Raw genomic sequence first — 20,679 nt, forward strand, 5'->3', positions numbered from 1 at the left:
CGCAGATGCCAGCCCGCCCGGGCGGAGCGAGCGGGATGCCCGCGCTCCCAGCTCTTTCTCCTCCTCCGCCGCGCCATATGGGGCGCTCCCGTCCCGCCGCCTCCGTATGCGTTTTAGCAAGCTGCGGTAATTCCTTCCCTTTTCCTTAGCTGTGCTGCCCGCCCTCACACCTCCCCGGGCCGCACGAGAGAATCTCCGGTCCTGCACAGAGACCTCCTTGGAGCCTGGCTGTGGCACGGTGCAGGACGCGTGTCTGGAGCTCTCAGGAGCTGTGGACATTAAAAGATTTCAAGGACGTTTTTCTCCATTCATCCCAGTTATGTCCTCTGCTAAAATAGGTTAACGGTGTCTAATTAACCACTGCCCATTGTCATGCTGCATAAAGATAGCATCCTGGCTGTTCTCTGAGCCCTGCCACTTTATCTCCATTTAGATCTCCGTGGTAGCCCATTAAATGAGAAAGAAACAGTTTAACAGAGATGATGTCTACACTGGAACTGCCTTTCACCCTTCAGCACAGAAGTTGCAGGCAGCTCAGCTGTACATCAGGGTGCTGTGTCCCGGGTTTAACCCATTCTCATTGATGTGGACGAAGGATTCCTTTTGGGCAGAACTGAGCAAAGACAACACTCAAGAGAGAGATCAGATCTATATCCTTTGCTGCAGGGCAGAGCTAGTAGACAAATAGGTATTCTGTACTGGGAGTGACATACCATGGGGTTACACAAGGACCATCAGGGTCTTTCACCCAGTTTCACAGCTATTCAATACCCTGAAATAGAGAGGGGATAAGCAGCTGTCCAAAGCTAGAGGGAATATTCTGGGATAATGATTATGTTTAGGAGTGCTGACGGCCTCTCCGGGAAAGGGAGTTTAAAGGGAACTGTCCAGCAGATGGAGTGAGTCCATGTTCTTTGCCCCTCCAGGAGCAATGGACTTGGGAACATAAGTGAAAAAAACAGATGTATCCCTGTCTCACAACAATGAGGACTGGCTGGTGTATAATACAGCAGATTGAATGTATTTCTGAGCACTGCTCCTGGGATGGTATTGCTTTGTTTATCTTTACTTGAGTGACTGTATCTGTAGTTCATATTCAGTTGCTTATTTTGTAGGTCCTTGTTGCTGCCCTCCCTGGGCTGTGCCTGCTGCTGCAGCAGACAAAGCAGGGAGTGTTGCTGAGAACATGAGAAAAGAGTAGGAATGCTGTGTATGCTGGCTTGTCAGGTTCATTGCATGTCTGCTTTCACTCACCACTAGAAAGCTCACGAGATGAATGAAGCGGGTGCTGTTTACCTAGACCTGATACTCCTGAAGGAGGAAATGTTGGTCTCAATGTGTGGCAATTGGCATTGGTAAGATGAGACTATTCTTAGGAAAAGGTACTCCGCAATCCTTAAAGCAATGTGATAACATCATGAAGAAATCCTGTGATGCTGCCCATAGTACTTGGAGAGCAGAGACAAGCAGTTGATTGGTTCTGCAGGAATGCTGTCTCCAGATAGCCCTCAGCTAAGTTTATGGAATGGACAGAATTGAAGGTAGGACACCTTTTGAAGATTTTGAAGATATTAATGATTTCTCTTGCTGCCTTGGAGGTTTTTAACCTTAGGATACAAGACAAAGCTTGTCTTTCCTCTCAGAGCCACTTTGTTACATAGATTTAGGTACTGCAGTTTTGCCAAAAAAGCAAAAGACTAGTTAAACCAAAAATGTTTTTGTGATTTTTTTTCCTCCAATTTGAAACAAGAACTCAAAAAGTAATTTGGCACCAAACAAAATGAAAGGAAGGCTTATAAAAAAAATTAGAGGAAATAGCAGGTTGATGATATCGTCTTTGCTCGATCATTAGGGCCACAGAGAGTGTAAAACATACAATTCCTTCCTGTGCTACAGAAGCTTCATACTATATTTTTGGGATAGTTTTCTACATGTGAGCTCATGAGCTGACTTGAAATGCTAGTTTCATCAAATAATGCCGTACCAAATCACGTATTAACAAACATATCCAGTACAGGTGACTGGAAGCAGATGTCTCTCCTAAACAGAAGAGCAGTCATTTCTAGCTCCTGCTGCAGTGCTGTTAGTATATAAATGCTCTGTATAAGCTGCTGTACCATCAGCATGAGAGACTTGCCTCACCCAGTACCACCACTGGCACCTGTGGCACAGGGACTAAGGTGTTCTCCTGGGGGCACTCACCATGGGGCTGTAACTTGCCCTGGGAAGAGGAAGGAATGGTCTTCTTTGATGAGGGAGTTCTAACACCTGGGCTCTGGTATTAAAGGGGCCAGGGGGCTATTCCCCCCATCCCTAATGATGAATTTGTTCCCCAGATTACTGTTTTTTCGAATATATAGTGCAGCTGTTTCATAATGAGGTATCTGCTTATTGTCCTGAATAAGTCCTTTCCTAACAACACAGAAAAGCTGAGAAAGCCTAAGTCTCACAACATAAGCAAAGCAGTTTCTTTGCCTCTAAGACTAACATGACTGCCTTCCCTGTGGGCCACCTGGATATCAGTCATGACAGGGAGCTTAGGAAGAAGAAACAGAAATTGCTTACAGGGATAGTAGTAGTGACCTTTTCTCCTGGGAAGTATGAACATGTGGAGTGTTTCATTCCTGCCTGGAGACAGGAGCAAAGATGTAAAGAATGTGAGTACTGAGGAAGAGAGTGTTACTTGGGGTTGGACAATCATCAAGAGTAACGGGATCATGCCAAGAAGATGTTAAATTGAACTCCCAGGAAATCTGTGCATGGCTGTGCAATGCCATCATTTGGGATGTTTCAGCTTGGAAAGGGCAAGGCTATGTGGGAACTGGTTCTGTGAAGGCATAAAGGAGGAATAAAATAGGAGAAATCTTGCATCATCTTTCTACCTCTGTCTTCTCAGAGACTAAATGCCACTGGGTGCTTGTGGAGGGCTCTCTGAAGCCATCTATTTCTTTCTCCATAGCATCAGGATGTTCACAAAAAGTGCTTTGTACTACCACTGGGGAGAAGGATGGAGCTGGACAGTTCATCCTCACTGGAAGAGCTCTTTCCCCAGTTATGTTCCATTTTTCCCTTTGAACAGAGGGTGCAGGTATAGCTTAAAGCACAGGTGCAGATGTCACCACACAGCTGCAGTTCTGATTATAGCAGTCAATGTTCCTGGGCTCACATCACTGATTCAGTGTCATCTTTAGCTTCTCACAGACTCCAAGCTCCAGATAGAGCAGTAGAGACAAAGGGCTTTCTTCTCCTGTACCTCTTCTCTGTATGGCTAGACATTCTCTCTGCCCTGCTCCTTGCTCTTAGAAGAGTAGATTATTCACAGGAGAGCTAGATGAAGACTGTGACTTGCTAGAACAGAAAGCAGATGAGGAGAGGCCTGTGCCATGTCACGATGTGCTTTGAAAAGAGCAATGCAAGGCAGTGAAGCAACTTTTCTCACATCTTGGTGCATTCTGGGACAGTGCATGTGATAAGGGAGAGCCTCTTGTATTCTTTGTCATGACACCCTGACTTCAGAGGACGGGAGAATATTTATTCCCAACACATAGACGTGAAACTTCACTCTGCAGAATGGCCAAAGCAATCAGCGAGTGATGGAGTATCTGCTAAAAAGAAACCTGGCATTTAATTAACTTTTCAAAGTGCTGGTTCAGCAATCTCCATGTTTTACATTTTGAATATTGAACAAGCGTCCCTAATCGGGACTGAATTACTTCTGGGCTTGCTGGGGTGGAGAGCAAGGGAGCTGCCATTTGCCAGCGCCTCCCTGCCATGTTATTATTATGAACTCCTATTAACTCAGCCTGATCAACCCTGATTTTTTTGTCATGACTGCATGACCTGAGCTTGACCAGCTCAGGTGGGACTCCTAACGTGAAAAGCAATGAGAAAGTCTTTATGCACAACCATGGGGAGGAAGAAACTGTTGATCTCTCAGGAGTAGGTAGACAAAGTAGCACCTTCTTCACTCCTTAATGTGCCAACCTCTCTACTCAGGTATGGCCAACTTTACCTGCAGCTCATGGCAAAGGGGATAAAAAAGTATCTGAGAAACTAAAGAACCAGGGGATATTGCCATATCTAGGCATGGCTATCTTTTGGGACTCAAGTGGTTTTGTTTCAGTCTGTCACGCTCAGGGACTTTTTGATACACTGGCTTAATAGTCACTCAGAACTCTTTAAGGTGTGATGTGTTACATCAGACTTCATGCAGGAACTGTTTTGCACAATAACAATCATATGGGGAAAGGTGAAGTTTTTCATTTTCTCTGTCCTTTTCTAAACATAAGCCATCCTTGTCTTGCAGGTCAGGAAGAAAGCATGCAGAAGAAGTAGAAGAGTAAGTTCCCATTGTTGCTGAGACTTCTTCCACAACTTTTACATCTGATCTGATCATCTGACCAGGACACCAAGATCTGAAAGTTGGGAAGGATGCAGAGCCTGTCAGGAATTCATATCATGTGTCCTGGGATGGGGCAGGGCTGGTCATTCTATAGTTCCCTGGATATAGAGTAGATGATGGCTCTGTCACTTCCATAAAATAGAAAGAAGGAAAATGAGAAAGCCACTGCTTTCCTCCCAGACCCAGCCCAGGCCCTACTGTCTTCAGCCTAGGGGTTTGTCTTAGGTACATCTTGCTTAAGCTGAGATTTCTGCTGAGCCCAGCATTGAAGGGTATGGATGTTCAGTCTTCCATATGGGTTAAGCATACTTGGAAACTCTCTCATTGACAGCATACTTGGAAACTCTTCTCCTTTGAAGGTTGTGGGGAGGAAGGGGGCACAAGAAGATGCTTTTCTGGGCTTGTAATTGAAATTCTTTCTTGTGCTTTGCTGCAGCCATCGTCTCAGACAGCAGAGCCTGGAGGCATCAGATGATGGAGGAGGTAAGGTACTTGACCGCAAGAAGTGCCTTCATGCGTGTCTAGGGGCTCTCCAGTAAAGTGAGCCCGGGCATCTTGTAAGAAATTGCAAGGAAATTAACCACTCTGGGGGTAAACAAATGTAGGAGCTGCTTAGATTTCCCCAGATGAATGAAGGAGAAAGGGTAAAGGAGATGGAGAGGAAGAATGGGGAAATGAAGTTGTAGTCTAACTCTGGCTCTTCATGAACACAGAATTATAGAGGACCCTTGGAAAGCAGGAAAGTAGCAAGGATGCACTTTTCTCTGTAATTACCTCCATGGAGAATAGTGGACTGGGCAAAATGAGAGCTAAAAGCACAATAAAAGATAAAGAATGGTGAAAGAAGTCTCTGCTCTCCTCTGGTTTAGGTGGTAGTAGGCTCTGCTATTGTAGCAATATCCTTGTTGACTGGGGTTTCTGTTGTGATGGAATTCTTAATTTAAAAAATCTGCTTGCCCTAATCCAAGATCATAGATCACAAACTAAACATAAACACTGGTGGGTAATCCCATCTCATCCCTTTACAGGCTGCTATGAAACCTACTGGACTCCTGACTTAGCACTAGTTTTCTTTATAGTGTATATTACTTGCTCTTCTAGGACTGGATGAGTCAAGAGAAATCTCAGCAAAAATCCACTATGAATTTCAAGACAAGCACTAGACAGCTGTGGGGAGCATAGAAATTCATTAAAGCCTCTAGGAGGTACCTCAGTTTTCAAGGACTAAGAATTTCCTACAGTGTATAAAAAGTTACATCTGTAAAATATCACCAAGCGTCAGAAGAATTATCTAGAGTCACAAAGGATCAGACAAAGGATCAGTATGGTTAATGAGATTAAATGAAGACTTATTTGGGTCTTCCAGACAGATTAAGCATTGCAACATATGACTGCCAGAAGTGGCACCTTTATAGCATTGGCATCTTCAGAACAGACTAAATTTTCCCCCTGGGATGTTCCTTGGGCTTCTTAAATTTCAGCGAATGTCACTGAGGCTGGTAGTCTCTTCTGAACAGCTCTGTTTGCATACATGCTGTCCTTTTTGTTGAACCTTGGTCATGTACTTGCAGTATGACTATCTTTGCTAGCCAGGCATAAAAATGCTTGCCACACGTTTGTTTGTAGCATGTGACTTTCAGCACTCCAAGACCTTGGGTAATAAATATAGAATAGAATTGATGCAGCATGTGGTATGAAGACATGTTGAATCCTAACAGACTTAACTTATTTATTTGTGTCTAACCTGTGGTTAGCAGCTGAATTTGGATTGTTTGCAAGCTGGCATTTGGCCTTGGATTAAATGTATGCATTAGAAGAAAGATATAGTATGGTTCCTACCCAGGCAGCTTCTGGTACGAATACGCTGGGTTGTGGATCTAATTTGTATATAGAAAAATCTCTAAAATGGATGGTGCATTGCATAGTTGTGTTCCTATTCTGACAAGGAGATTAGGCAAACTGTTCTTTGAGATGAATTTTCCATGTGGGCTCAGCAATTGGAGTGAAGAAGAGTGACATATAAACAAACTCCAGAATAAAATCACTTTTTTGAATACGAAGAGAGATACAAATAACTGCCTAGTGTAGAAGGCAGGGAGTAGCATGCAGTGGCTGTGGCTGTGCAGTAAATTGAGCTGTATCAGCCTCCCCTTTGCATAGAACTGCACTTGAGTTTGTGTCCTTAACTGGAACAGTAGAGCTCAGATTCTAAACAAACAAAAATCAAGACCTTGGTGTATGGATCCCCAAGGATGGGTCACGGTTATTTTGTGCTGCATAATGTCTTAGCTTGTACACCTTAATATGAACAGGCGCGGTTGCGTAATGATTGCTGCTGTCAACCAATACATTTGGATCGCCTTCCTTTAACCTGTTAAAAAGCTGAGCTGTACCATTCCATTAACATTGTTTGTCCCCCATCCAACCTTTTCATTAGAAGAATGAAGGACAAAACTATATGCCCTTAAAAAGGTGTTCTTGTGAATTTGAAATGTGCTCAGTTGTGATCGTTTGTACATCACTAACAACCAGAGGCTCCGAGTTTGGAGTCCATTTGAGAACGTGTTAAAAAAGTATAGGGGCTGTAGAGAACCCAGTTTGGTAGTTGGAAGGTGGAGGGAAGTTTGTACAGCCAAGTGGAGACTTCTGGGCTTGACAGACCTTGTAGTTTCAGAAATAAAAGTAGAATTCTTTCACTGCTTCTGGCCTGTGTATGAAACAGCATCTGATTCCTTAACTCTGTGGGAGTTTGGGGGAGAAGGATGGACACTTCTCAGGCTGTGTGGAATGAGTGAAACTGTATGGGAGGTGGTAAGTGGGTGGACCAGACAGGGACATGCATGGAATGATCTGCAGTTTCAGCCATTCGTTATGGTTGCATAGGGAAATCCAGAAGGTGGAAGACAGTTTTGAAAAAGTGCAGTGTCTCTCCAAAAGTAGCTCTGGATTATCTAGTTGATGGCTAGGTTGATTTCCTAGAGCAGCCACTGCAATCTTAGTGCCAACCCTCCTGAGCACATGCTGGTACTCGTGAGAACTCAGGCACAGCAATGGATAATGCCTCTGTTCGTGGGTGTGTGCCCACTGGACCTTGGCATGGGGGACCAGGTCCTCTGCATGGTGACAAACCTGCTTTAGCAGGATTTAATGCATCACACTTGAGGAATAATAAACCTTCACAAGCAACACAAAAGTGTTTAATTCCTAAAGGACAGGCCTAGTTAAGTCACTTTCGGCCAGGGGCAATTGGGGGCTTAATGCTTTGTATGTAGCAATCTGTGCAATCTGAGAGAGAGGAGTTTGAGGGTAATTGCTCAATTTTCTGTCCATGTCAACAGGGAAAATGAGCAGCAGTGACTGAGCTCTGTATAGCAGGGAAACTGCTTGAGATGGGAGATGTTTGACCCTCTGTGGAATTTAAAAGGTGCTGTCTGTAGCACACTGCTTCCTTTTCTGGTGCAGCTAAGACCTTCTGCCACGTGCAGACTATCCTTTGTCATGAGGTGGGAGGGAAGATGGGACAACCAAGCTGAAGTTGAAGGGCTTTATCCTCCCTTTGCTCCTTTCTCCAGCAGGGCATAGAGGGCTTTACTCTGCTCCTGTGTCTCTTTCTGGCACAGAGCTAGATAGGGCTGTTTCCTGTCAAGGCAAGAAATGCTAACATTCCTCCCCCACCTCAGCAATCTGATTTGTCCTATGGCTAGAAGTTTCTTTGTTGTTCCTTTCTTGTCCACCAGTTCTGCACTGCTGTGTTGTATTCCCCTTGATGTCTTTCTCCTTAGTACTTTGCCCTTGGATTTGTCTCCTCAGCACTTTATGGGAACTTATTAGCTAAGGTTATTCTCCCTCTCCCAGGTGTTCCCACATCTGATGCCCAACCATCAGAAGTCCCTTTCTGCTTTCTCTCTTACTCTTGGGATGAACAGCTCCTAGAAAAGGGCTTTTCTTGGAAGACTGGGATATGATGTGTATTTTCTGTCTGCAGGAACAACAGCTTGTTATTTTAAAGCAGATAGTGTGTGTGAATGAGACAGCTAATTGAAATGAAAGCCTAACTATGCTGCATAGACAACTGGAACCTGACCTGCAGGTGAGGAAAGCTGCCAGGAGACAGTCACTAGATCTGTGCCCTCAAGGCAAAACCCCTTCCTGCCTGCTGGGAAGCCTCCTCAAGGAAGCAGAGCTGATGATTAGACCTCTCTAAGCAATGTCAAACCTCTAGAAGGACTTACCTTTCTGGCATGTGCCAGCAGCTCCTTTGCATTTGAACAGGATGAGAGTCCAGACTTTGAACAACAGAGGGGAAGTGGGCAGATGCCATGGTCCCCAATCCTTCTGGGTAGTGATATCTATCAGGAAAGAGGTCTGTAATTCACAGCCATAAAATACCCAACACTGCTTGAGCTGCATGGAAATATACACCAATGATGATATTGCTCCAAAGACCTGAGAATAGAGCACAGTGAGAGTTATTGTTGGCTCTGTCATTCCTGATCAATTTTGCCAGTTGCTTCCCTGGTGAGCTGCTATTTCTACAGAGCACACCAAGTGCTGGTGGATTCCAAAGGCCATGAGCTGCAAGGACAGCTGCAGTGGCTGAGCATGAGGGTAAGAGAGGGCAGAATCTGTAGGAACAGTCATGGATATGGCAAGTGGGTACTTCATAGGCTCAGAAGGCAGTGTTGGAGTGATTTGGGGAGAGCTAAATGGATGAAAAGTTCTGAGCATCAGTGAAACGGAGACAGAGTGAAAGACATGCTGTTTTGGAAGTGGTATGAATGGGCTGAACAGAAGGTTTTGGGGCAGAGAGTATCAGTGGTTATTGGGTCTCTGTGACTCTGCACTGTGACTTCACGTGTGGCTCTTTCAGCACACCACAGCTCTCCCCTTTGCTGCTCCCCCACCCAATGCACTACTCTGAGTCTCTGTGCAAGGTCACTGAAGTGCAGACTTAGCCACCCTGATGGTTTCCACCGAGCTGTTGGTCCAGGCCAGCTTGAACCTCTCCAGTAATTGCTGGCATTGTGATCTAGAGCTCTGGTGGTGGAGGAAAGCTCTCTCTTGAGAGCCACAGTAGGTAGGGCAGAGTATGTCCTGAGAGACTGTCTTGAAGCAGGAGACCACTGGCCAAGGGTCAGTGGGTTCCTTAATTACAAGGGAGCACACCTAGCCTGTTGAGGGCTGAAAATGAGAGTCTGGGGAAGCATCTTCTGTTGCTAAATTCTGCGATATGGTGGATACACAGTCATATTGGCTCTGTGATTGCTGAGTCCATAAATGTATTTGACGGACTAGGTTTACCTAAAATACCCTTTAAGAAAAAGCTCTTGAAAGATGATTACAGAATTGAGACACCATCATTTAAAACTGCCTGAGGCAAACTCCTTTGAAAATTGCAGCAGTGGAGGGACAGAGAGAGAACCGCATAGCCCTTGATTGTAGTGTCGTTCCCCCAGGACCCGTCCCCCCTCCTCCTCAGTTTCTCATCTGATATGAGAGAAAGCAGCAGTAAGATTCCTCATCTGTCTTATGAAAATCCGATTCTGAGTGGCTCTGATCAAACCCAGCTGGCTGTCAGCAGCGGTGGCCTTGTGTGGAGGGAGGGAGGCTTCTGAGCAGTTGCTGGATGTGGAGGTGTCATGGGTGCTGCCGATCAAAGAGGTATTTTTTAATAAATATATATAAGAAAAAAAAAAAAACCTAAGGATTTAGCATAAAAGAAATGTAGTTTGTCTTGTTTTTCCAGTGTAACATGAAGAGGATGAAATAGAATCAGGCATGCCTGCTCCTGAACATACTTCCACAGGAGCATCCTGAGAAGCTGCTTTCCCTGCCCCAGTAATGCTCTAGCACAAAGTCCCTTATCTCCAGCATTGTTGAAGAGGGTTTTATGTTTCTGAGTTCGCTAGACCCTCTCAGGACACCTCATACCTTCTCATCTGATGCCCCACTACTTTCTGAGTATGTTTTAGCAGGGGAGTAATGCAAAGGAACAGGGAACAGCCTTTGAAAAGAGGAAAATACATGTTACTGGAAAGGAGGGCAGGCGTACTGCTCTGTCAGGGGGCTGTTGGTAAGACTAGGAGCTGTGCTACCACTCTAAATGCTTATAACCTCAGGACCATGGTGGACTCCAGGTCCTGGACCTGGCCTCCAGTCTCTCCTGTCTTCTGCTGCTGCTGAAGAGACCTATGCATGAAGAGATTCCTCACCTTTAAAGCTGTCAGGGTCTGCTTCTACTTGCATAAGTACAAGCCATGCACTACTGCTTGTGAAGCCCTGCACTGAACCCAGCAACTCATAAGAACATAAGGCTGTTCTGTGCCTCTCCTCACACTTCAAATGACTGAAACTGGGCAGAACTTCTGTGTCAGCAGCAGCCTTGGGAGGCAGCAGAAATGCCTGATGCCTGTCCCCTGCAATATGAACACACCACACCGTTGAGGCAAGTAGAATGTCACCCCCAGCCAGTCATCCATCTAGCTGAGATGCAATATTATGCAAGGCAAATGTATAACCTTTTAATGCAAGGCTGTAGGGTCAGTACTGAATCTGCTGTATGACCTTCCCTAGATCCTGTGACTCCTCTGGCACCTGCTCACAGGGTGACTTTTCCTATCAGCTTGACCAGGTTGTTCTGTTACCATCCTCTTCTCAGAAGGAGGCTTTGGGACATGGTACTCTCAGGTTATCTTCTGCTTATCTCAGCTTTTGAGACAGTGCCCTGGTAGCTGTGGTATTATCTGCTTTTCACTCTACTGTTTTCATCTTCCTGCTGGTTGACCAGGCAGGTACACTGCTCCATGCTGGCCTACTAGTAGGGCGATTTCAGTCAGGGAAAGATCCCTATGAAATTAATGTCCCAGCATCCAAAGAAGCATCCTTTATTCTCTCCATTTGCCTGCTGCTCTCCTGAGAAAGCTTCCAAGAGGCTTCAAGCTTGTTTGTGTGTTCAGCAGAAGCTGTCTGTGTCCCTTGTTCTTTGTGGTTTTTTGACGATTTTTTTTGCCTGTTGCTTTCCACTTTTTTACTTTGGGTTTGTTTTTTTTTTTTTTTAATTCTCCATTTTTCCACTTAGAAAAATTATTTATTGCATTGAGATGCACTAATTAAAGCTGTTTTCTGGTATTTGGTTACTGAAGTGTTTGATGTCTCTCTGACAAGACCATGAAATGCACAGAGTGTCCACAGGGACAGAATTTGCTGAACACGGTGCTTTGTAAATGAGGGGACACAGTGTCGCAGCAGCTCATGAATATGAAACGCCCATGATGCTACCTCAGTGGACTTGGGAACACAGATGAATCCTGTCATGTGCTAAATGAGACCAATTTCTTTCACTTAACTTCATCTTCAATCAGACCTTCCATTTGCCTGTTTAAAATTCCCCAAACGTGATGCAGAAGGTAACAGCATTCAGTAAAACAAAGTTTTGCAGCAGCAGAGATATTGTAATTATTTCAGTTTTACATTTTATGAGCAAGCAACATAAAATAAAGTTAGTTTCATTTTCATACCTTCTTGGTGGTAGGAGAATGCCAGCTCCAGAGGCCACTGCCCTCTCTGTGTTCTCTGGATATGGTGGTGTGTGCACAGGGAGGGCAGCACAGTACCCACCACAAGAGTGTCCATTCTGAATGGCCTTTGAAACACTGACCCAGCTGGGGAAGTGGATCAGACTGTGTATGATGGAGTCTTCTTTGTGTATGGGTGCCAGGATGGGGGCTCAGGGTACTTTTAAAGCAGCTTAGGGAGCAAGCAGCACACTGACTAACTGCAGCCTGAACTGGAACATGGTTTCTAGATGCAGCTTTGCCAGTGATTTATTGCCTGACCTGGAAGAGGTTCTGTCTGTCCCTGGAAGAGATTCTATCTGTCCCTATTTATGTGCCATCTTGTATCTAGCAGACAACTTAGTTCTCTGGGGCAAGGACCAGATCTTACTGGGAGTTCACAGGATTTTAAGAGACCCAGCCTGCAGGTGTTGCTACTAAACCAAAAATCAGCCCTGCATGGGAGGGGAGGTGCAATTTACCAACTTTCAGGAGCAGCTGGGTATCAGATTGGTACAGATTCTCCCATCTCCTGAGTGTTGCTTCCGTGGTTGTCTTCTTTGCCTGTCAGTAAGTTATTTGCTAAGAGGTAAAAAAGGTGATGTTTAGTACATGTACTTTAATATGAACACATAAAGCCTTCCTTTCTGTATGACTTGAAAAGCTGCTGTTCCTTGCTTATTGTTTGACTGTCTGTCCATCTTTACTCTTTCCCCTCCATCTTCTCCTCCTCCCATTCACACACTTTTGTCTTATGGCATTGGTGCCTTACCATAACTTAGTCACAAAGCTCTTTTTGTGTAAGACCTGGCTAAGTTCAGCTTTTCAAATAAAATATTATTCTGAATTATATGCTGGGACTTAGATGTTCTGGGACAATCAGTTTTGTGCAGTGACTTAACCCCCCAGTTAGCCAACTTGGTACTGGTATCTCCTGCCACACTACAACTTCCATATGAGTAAGCTCATTTTGATTTCATTCTTTGTTCACTTGTTATAACCATCTGGGAGGTGGAGGGGAGTTTGCATTTGTCATCTAGCATTTGGTTCTCACTCATCTTTGCACAGGCCATTTGTTCACTACATTGAGCTGCTGTGAAGGTGTGTCTTTTTGCAGTCATTTCTGAGGTTTGCCTACATGGGCATGAGAACCTGGCCAGTAAAGTATGTGTCAAGGTTCTGCACCAGAAGCACAGGTTTATGGAAAATGATCTGAAACCCCCACACTGAGCAGGAGAGGAAAAATGTGGGTCACAAAGCACACAGAGTGGGGGTTTGTTATACAACTTTGTTGTTGGAAAAAGATGCAGTGGATTGGGAGGACATGGTCCTGTGAACATTTCTGCATGTACTAATGTTATATGTAAAGCCTCCCTGCAGCTAGTGGGAGTATTAAAAGTAGAGCATATGCCTACTCCTGCAGCACAACAGCCTGTGCTGTGCTATTCCCCCTGCAGCTGACACTGTGCCACAACTTAGCTGTGTTGCCAGAGCTTATAGGAAGAAAGATGTGAATCTCAAGAAGAGCAACAAAAACAAATAACAGGCTGGAGAATCAGTGGGGGTAAGTCTGGGTCCTTGGTGATAAGCGAGAGCTGAGACACTTTGCAAACTGAAGGGAGAGGGATTGTGCTGAAGTGGCACCATGGGAATTGGCAGAGGGAAGAGGTAGTTATGAGTAACAAGTGAAATAAAGACCCAAATATTTCAGGAATTATTTGTCCCTGATAGCAGTTAGCCCAGGGACCTGATATTTTCTTAAAATTGGAGACATTTCTGTACTGTTTCCTGTCAGTCTTACAGACCTAAAGGGCATTGCTTCTGCTTAGAAATGGACAAGGCATCTGCACTTTGCAGTAAGAACAAGCGTGCACTGGCCTTTGTTGGAGGGGCTGGCAGGGGCCCCCAGAGCTTTTCCAGCTCTTCTGTCTGAAATATTTTCAAAGTGTCTATAAAATATTGGAGCCTTGAATTTCTTTTGGAAAGAATTTCTAAGTGATCACCTGAATTTTCCTAATACAGAGTGGAGGTCGTGCTCTGCAAGGGGTTTAGAAATCTCTCTATGGAATTCACTGGTAATGAGATAAAATCAACACTAGAGAACCCAGGAGTCTTTGTGAACCTGCAAAATGGAAGGAACATCACTGATCAGGGCCCTAAGTTTACAGCTTTTTCTAGTGTAAAAAGAGATCAACAAAAACAAAAGAGAACTGGCAAGAGAAGACTCCTGAAATAGCTGCCAACATGAGCACTGAGTGAAGAAATTCAGTTTCCTGCAAACACCTTTTACATTTCTGCTGTCAAAAGTGGATAAGCATCTGACCTTCTCCTGCTCTGTGGGTGAAGACAGCTCTGTTCCCAGGTAGCTTTTAATTTACTTGTGCTTGCTGAGAAACGTTCACAGTCTCGTCATAAAAGAATAAATTAGTTCAGGAGGGGTTAAACAGTTTCTCATTCCCATGCTCATTTTCCTGGACTTAACAGGGCACCTCTGCACAGAGCTTCATTCCCCTTCTTGGACAGTCTGTTCCCTCCTTGGTTCTTGTTGCTTATATACAGGGACTTTCTCCCACATTATCCCTGAGCAGATTTTACCAGCTGCCTCCACATGTTGGTCTGTCTGTCCCTGGAGATGCTTTTGTCCCATAAGTGCATTTTGCTACAAGTTTTGCCAAGAGCTGGGAGCCTCTGCAGGAAGGAGCCAGTGGGATACCAGCTACTACACGGTATTGTCCTCACAAGCAGATCTGGGGAGATCTGCCCCAAATGGCCAGCGATGCACAGGTGAGACATTCCATGCACTTGCCTCCTCTGCCGTACGGACAGCCTAGGGGCTGTTGCTGCAGTTTCCCTTTAAATGTCTTTGGGAAGTTTGCTGCAGTTGGAGAACCTCTTCACAGGCACCTGCTCCTTGGAAGCTAGAAGGCACAGCTCTGCTGAGGCCGGCCAAGCTGTCACTCCTCTTGCCGTGGCCATGCTCGTGACAGCCCCTGTCCCGCTCAGCCTTCCTCCAGGCAACCAATTAGCGAGAAATCCCACTGTGTGGCCAGCTCCGGAGGCCACTGCTGCGGGGCCCGGCTGACCCGTGCCCTGCTGCAGCTGGGCCAGCGCTGCCTCCTGGCCAGCGAGCGGGGACACACGGAGGACGTGCAGCAGGGGAGGGCAGCTGAGACCCTGCGCAGCTCTGACAGGCGGCCGGACTGGGGGCTTCTCGGGAAGACCCTGCCCAGAGCACTCGGCACCATAGGTGGGAATGTGTCTCCAGCTCCTGAATATTCATCTCAGCCTGGGCTGAAAAACGGGGCAAAGCCAGGCTCAGCTGCCTGCTGCCATCCAGCAGTAGCATTGCTGCTGGCAGATCTGGGAGCAGGCTGCTACCAGTGCTGAAGGAGCCAGCTCTGCCTGCTTTCTGGGCAAGTGAAACCTTTTCCCTGAGCCAAACCAGCTTCTCCATGATTTGAGGGCTCGGGGTCTCTGGAGAGCCTTTGCAGCCTTGAGCCTTTAAAGGAGCTCTGTATTGGTGTATTCTGTTCTTGCTTTGAGCCTCCAGTTACTTTGCCTTCTCTTCCTCCTTTTTTTGCGCTAACTTTTTGCAATGCTTTATCAAGTGACAGACTGTGCAATGCTTTCAGGGCCTTGCTTCTTTAGTAGGATGCGAAGCACACTCAGTTCTTCCTCTATCCTCAATTCTTTTGTTTCTAGCATCCTTTTTAGTTGGAGTAGCCATTCTCCTTGTACTGGGAATACTCAGTGAACTTCAGCCATTCCAGGATGATACTGGAAGTCATGAAAAAGGTTTGTGACAATACAACAAGACATGTGTTCCCTAGTGTTTGTATCTGCTAGACCATCAGCACTTCCTTCCTGAGGAAGGTCACAGGCCTCTGCACAGCCTGAGACCCCAACAGCAGATCCTTCAACATGCAGTTTTATGTGGATTCTCTCAGTTTCTGCCCCATGTTTCATTTTTAACAGTCTAGGTGACCGGTGTCTGAATAAGTGATAACGCATAACAAACAAATTCTTGTCGGTTGATGATGGCAACATAGGCAGCAAGTGGTACAGGTGGCTTCTTTTGGCTTCAAGGTTGTGTTCAGATGCATAGTCCATGGCCTATAGAGCCCTACCTGGATTAATCTGTTCCTCTTGCAAGATTTCTTGTGACCTCAGACTTCAAAGTTTTATTGCCTTGTTTAAATATTAAACAATATATTTTTAATTATTGCTAAATAAATGTTTTGTGTTTCCCCCTAATAAGAAACAGGGTGCTTCATATCTGTGAAGCAAGAGAACCTTTGTCTTCAGTGAGAGGAGAGCACAACACTCCCCACTTACTGCTGCTGCTTTCTCTTGTTGCAGACATTCCTGTGATCCCTGACTTGGAGGATGTCCAGGAGGAAGATCTGGCCATGCAAGTGGCAGCTCCCCCCAGGTAAGAGCACTGCCAGGTGCTCTTGAGGCTCTCATCAGCAGTGCAAACTGGCTAGTGAAATTAAACCCATCTTACTCATGCTCTTTGGATGACAGCAGCAGTGCTGTTCAGCAGGATTTGGTGTGGTCTTTTGTGACAGTAGTGCTGCAAGCTGAACAGTGCAAAATTCTTGTTTCCTATTACACAGAGAAAGCAATTACTGCATATTCTCTCTATATATAAAAAACCTAAATTAGAATAATGTATTTGATGTTGCAAAATCAAACTCTCAAAAGTAGGGAATTTCTTGATTTAAGGTCGTCTGCATAACTCCAAATGTCTCCAATGCACATGCATTATCACACACACTTTAATTTTGATGGTTGTAGGCTGCTTTGTCCTCCACAGAATATTCTTCTTACTCAAGTGTGTAGTTAATTTGCAAAGTACAATCTTCAAAGTGTTGTTTGAAGGGGCTGTTGCAGTAGCCTTGGAGTCAGCTCAAGGGAGACCAGAAAGTTTTAAGAAGTGAAAGTTTTTGGAGTTTTGTCTTAAACATACCAGGAAAGTCTTCTTTCCTCTAATGGGCCTATTGCCAAGGTCACAGCCTAGGATTTCTGTTGATCCTTATTTGGAGGGGTAGGATATCTTACTCCTGGCCACAGATGCCTCCCTCACAAGTGAGGAGTAGTTATTGTAATTATATAGCTGTTAACAAAAATAATTGACAGTTTATGTAGTAAATTTAAAATTACTGTGTCTCTCACTGGAATAAATTTCTTTTGCTCCCTCTTTTTTTAATAAAGTGATCAGATCCTCCTATATTCATAGTTTTCTTGCAGTAGAAAACACAAGGGATTTTCATGGACAAACACAAGAAAGTTAATTAAATTAATAGAAGTCTTTTCTATAGTGTTGGATCACTTGTGAAGGCAGGTGTGGTACCACAGTGTATCACCCCCCCTACACCATGTTTTTCTTGGAAAGCTACATTTTAGGAAGTCATATTTAATAGCTCTGATGCAGCTCAGACATAAAAAGCCAAAAAACCCTACTAATCTCTAGCTTGTATGGTGTTGCTCTCAGAGGCTCCTTTGCTAAGGCACTGGGACTGTTTGAATGCTCACTATGGTCTTCTTTTCTTTCTAGCCCTTGCAATTAGTCTGTGGATCTTGTTTTGGCATGCTGGTGTCTCTGAGGAGTTCATGGTTGTTCCACATCCTATTTTTATGCATGTGCACACCCTGGTACTTAGATTTGTCAATGACTGTTCATGTGCTGACTGAGCTGTGCTTCTGTCTGGGTACATCCATCCCAAGAGTCTGCATGGGGGATGTGACACTCGAGATGTCACCAGATGACTGTTCGTGCCACCCTTCTCCTCACATGTGCTTCCACACTGACACAGGCTTGTTCTCTGACCCTTTCTGGCTGCAGTGTGCAGGTGAACCGAGTGCTGACCTACCATGACCTGGACAAAGATCTAATGAAATATGCTGCTTTCCAGACTCTGGTAAGTGGATTTTGCTATGGGCTGGCCAATGTGAATCCCTCTCCTGGGCTCATGTCATTCTCCACAGTGATCCTCAGCTGCACAAAATACACAGCCTTATCATCCAGAGAACTTGCAGTCTCCCTGTAAGTCTCTGCAACATGGCTTTTGTACTTGTGTCTGTAAATAATGTGCATATGGTACCTGTTTCTCAGATGAGGTTCTTGCTGTTGTCCTGGACAAAGTGACCCTTATGAGGCAAATGTGGCAATGTATAACAAATGTATCTGGTGAAATGATGGTGTTCATTTTCCCAGTGTCTGTAAGACTGTGACTCTGTATCTTCATAGGATGGGGAAGTAGACCTGAAGCTCCTCACCAAAGTTTTGGCTCCAGAGCATGAGCTACGAGAGGTAAGTCTTTGTTTTGTGGAACACCAACAAGGTAAAAGTTTCTTGTTTGTCTCAGACTGTACTAGGAAAGGAAGCCTTGTGGGGGTGAGAAGAGATGTGAGGAGGAGCTTGTCCAAGCTGGTGGAGGTTTGACTTCCCCAGCAGGTGATTTTTAAGATAGATAGTGCTTTCTTGGTGTGAGTTCATGGCATCATTATGATTGGCCAGTATGAAGTAAGAAGGAGCTGGTCAGGAAAATGTGCAAGGCCTAGTACTGTCAGAGATCCCTGCAGAAACAGTGCTTTGTCCTTTGGTGGCCACCATGAGCTACAGGTGGTTCTACAGAAAAGTACAGAGGGACAAAGGCAGAAAGCATTTTGGGTTTGGGCAGGGGGTTTTTAAAGCAGGACAGAACAACCTCGATAAAACTGGGTGGGCAGGAGCTCAGGAGCAACAAAAGATTTCTGCAGCTTTGAACTGCACATGCTTCAGCAGAAGTGAAGAGTGGAAGGGCTTCTTTCTATGCCCTGCGTGGGAGTATCTAATACTAAAAAGTATCAACAAATATGTCCTTTTTGGAATTTTAGAACATGAATAATTTTGTCCACATTTTAAAATTGTAGCAGATATTCACATTTCTTTCTGGCTAGTATTTCTGCTCTAGCCAGCTGAATCTGAGACTTCCCTGGTCTGGGCAGTTGCCTTTTGGTTTCTCTCTTTGCTGTTCTGGCATTGTTCAGAGAACTTTGGGTGACACAGTAACATTTCAGCATGTTTGTCTTTTTTCCTCTTGGTAGGATGATGTCAGCTGGGATTGGGACCATCTCTTCACAGAGGTGTCATCAGAACTAGTGACTGAGTGGGACCTGGGGCAGTCGGAGAGGGAGGACCACCTGAGTCTCCCATAGAGCTCTGACACACCAGAAGTCTCATACATCCATCTCCTGTAAATAGTTAAGCACTTAGATTTTCTATTCACTTGTTTGTATTTGAGAATTTATTTCAGATGTGAAAATAAATAGGACCTTGCTTCATAGAAAAATTCTCTTGGGAGAAGTTTTGGTTATTTTTTAATAAGAATTTTTCTTCTCAAAAGAAATTAAGAATTCTAAACACAATAAAATATTTACTTACAAAGAATCATTCCACCTCAATAGCACCTCTGCAGATAACTGCAATGGTCGGTCTTTTCTCTATAGAAACACAGCCTCTCTGGAGTGGACCATCATACAGTGGAGTGTGGTTTGCACTGATGGCTATCAGAGAAGCTTGGGCTGATATGACTTGTTTTCATAGGACATCCAGGTTACCATCTTCCTCACAACAGACACCTCAAGTTGTCAGGATATCTGATTTATATTTCATCCAGCAGCCTCCATCCTTTCCTTGTTAGTTTAACCTCTCTCTTGGAACATTACCTCTGTATTGACTGAGGATGCAGCACTACCTATTAAACTGCCACTTCTTACAGCCCCTCTTTATACCTTGAGGTTTCCCAGCTAAACTCTGACCAGGCATAACCTCACTTAGCTTTTGCAATCACATGAAACCACAGCCTGAATGGAGATTGCTTCAGGCATAGGTACTTTGCAAGGAAAATGTTTATTCCGTGTGCGTGAAAGAATGGAGCCTGATGCTCTCAAATAAGGTAACTCCCTGGTGGGTGTCTCCTTGGAACCAAGTAACTCACTCTTATTGTCATCTATATAAAGAAAAACTCATTTTGCTGTTAATACCTTGTCCCTGTAGAACTGTGGTCATTATTTGCAGGAAACAGTAACATTACTTCTAAACCAATGTCCTTCAAAGCCTTGCCCTGTTGGAGAATCTTGCTGTATAGTTCTGGGGAGTGCAGGTGCTGGGAGGAAGCTTGCTGTGCTGCTTTTCTTTGCTTGTTTGGTTGGTCTAACAGAGCACTGCATTCCTACTTTTGTGACAGCAGGACAGATCAAATAGCTCACTGTGAATTCACTCTGCAGAATTTCAGGTGACAGCTGACATGCCAAACAACTTTACCAACAAAAAAGAAGGAGTTGGGCCCCACTCTGGGGCCACAAAAATAATGGGAGGCTTATCTGTGTTATGGAAACTGTAAGTTTTTTACAACCAAGACATCTCTCCTATAACTAGAAAACTAAGTGAGGCATAAGCTTGGGAGGCCATTGTATGGAAGATAAACTGAAAGTCTTTCTCTGAGCAGAAAAACCTGTTTTGGTAGGAGCAGAAACTTCACAGCTGAGCTAGCATCTACTTTTCTGTGACACTTATGATTCCTGGCCAAAGAGAATTTAGAATGCTTTGTACATCCAGGAAAAAAATTTAATTCAGCAAACTAAAATAGGTTAGTAAATCAGAAAACAAGCTAGTCTGAGAGGGAAAAAAATGGGTGCTTTGGGCAGCTGGGGACCCTGGCAGGGCCAGGCCTGTGC

General features: G+C 44.7%; 1 protein-coding gene across 2 annotated transcripts in view; it reads left to right on the top strand.

Moving 5' to 3' along the window:
* The window catches only part of IFT43 (intraflagellar transport 43), a 63,716-nt gene that overhangs the window by 23,553 nt on the left and 19,484 nt on the right, over window positions 1-20,679 (top strand). Inside the window, exons 4-9 of one of the 2 annotated variants that reach the window (XM_041472097.1) lie at window positions 4,307-4,339; window positions 4,839-4,885; window positions 16,315-16,387; window positions 17,804-17,879; window positions 18,209-18,271; window positions 19,048-19,286. In XM_041472097.1, the coding sequence (XP_041328031.1) occupies window positions 4,307-4,339; window positions 4,839-4,885; window positions 16,315-16,387; window positions 17,804-17,879; window positions 18,209-18,271; window positions 19,048-19,158 (403 nt within the window). In that variant the 3' untranslated portion in view covers window positions 19,159-19,286. Of the gene's footprint in view, window positions 1-4,306; window positions 4,340-4,838; window positions 4,886-16,314; window positions 16,388-17,803; window positions 17,880-18,208; window positions 18,272-19,047; window positions 19,287-20,679 lie in introns of those variants that run through there. The other variant, XM_041472098.1, reaches the window with a different exon arrangement.

The sequence above is a fragment of the Pyrgilauda ruficollis genome, unplaced genomic scaffold (genome assembly GCF_017590135.1).
Source record: "Pyrgilauda ruficollis isolate IOZ18807 unplaced genomic scaffold, ASM1759013v1 scaffold28, whole genome shotgun sequence".
Taxonomy (NCBI): Eukaryota; Metazoa; Chordata; class Aves; order Passeriformes; family Passeridae; genus Pyrgilauda; species Pyrgilauda ruficollis.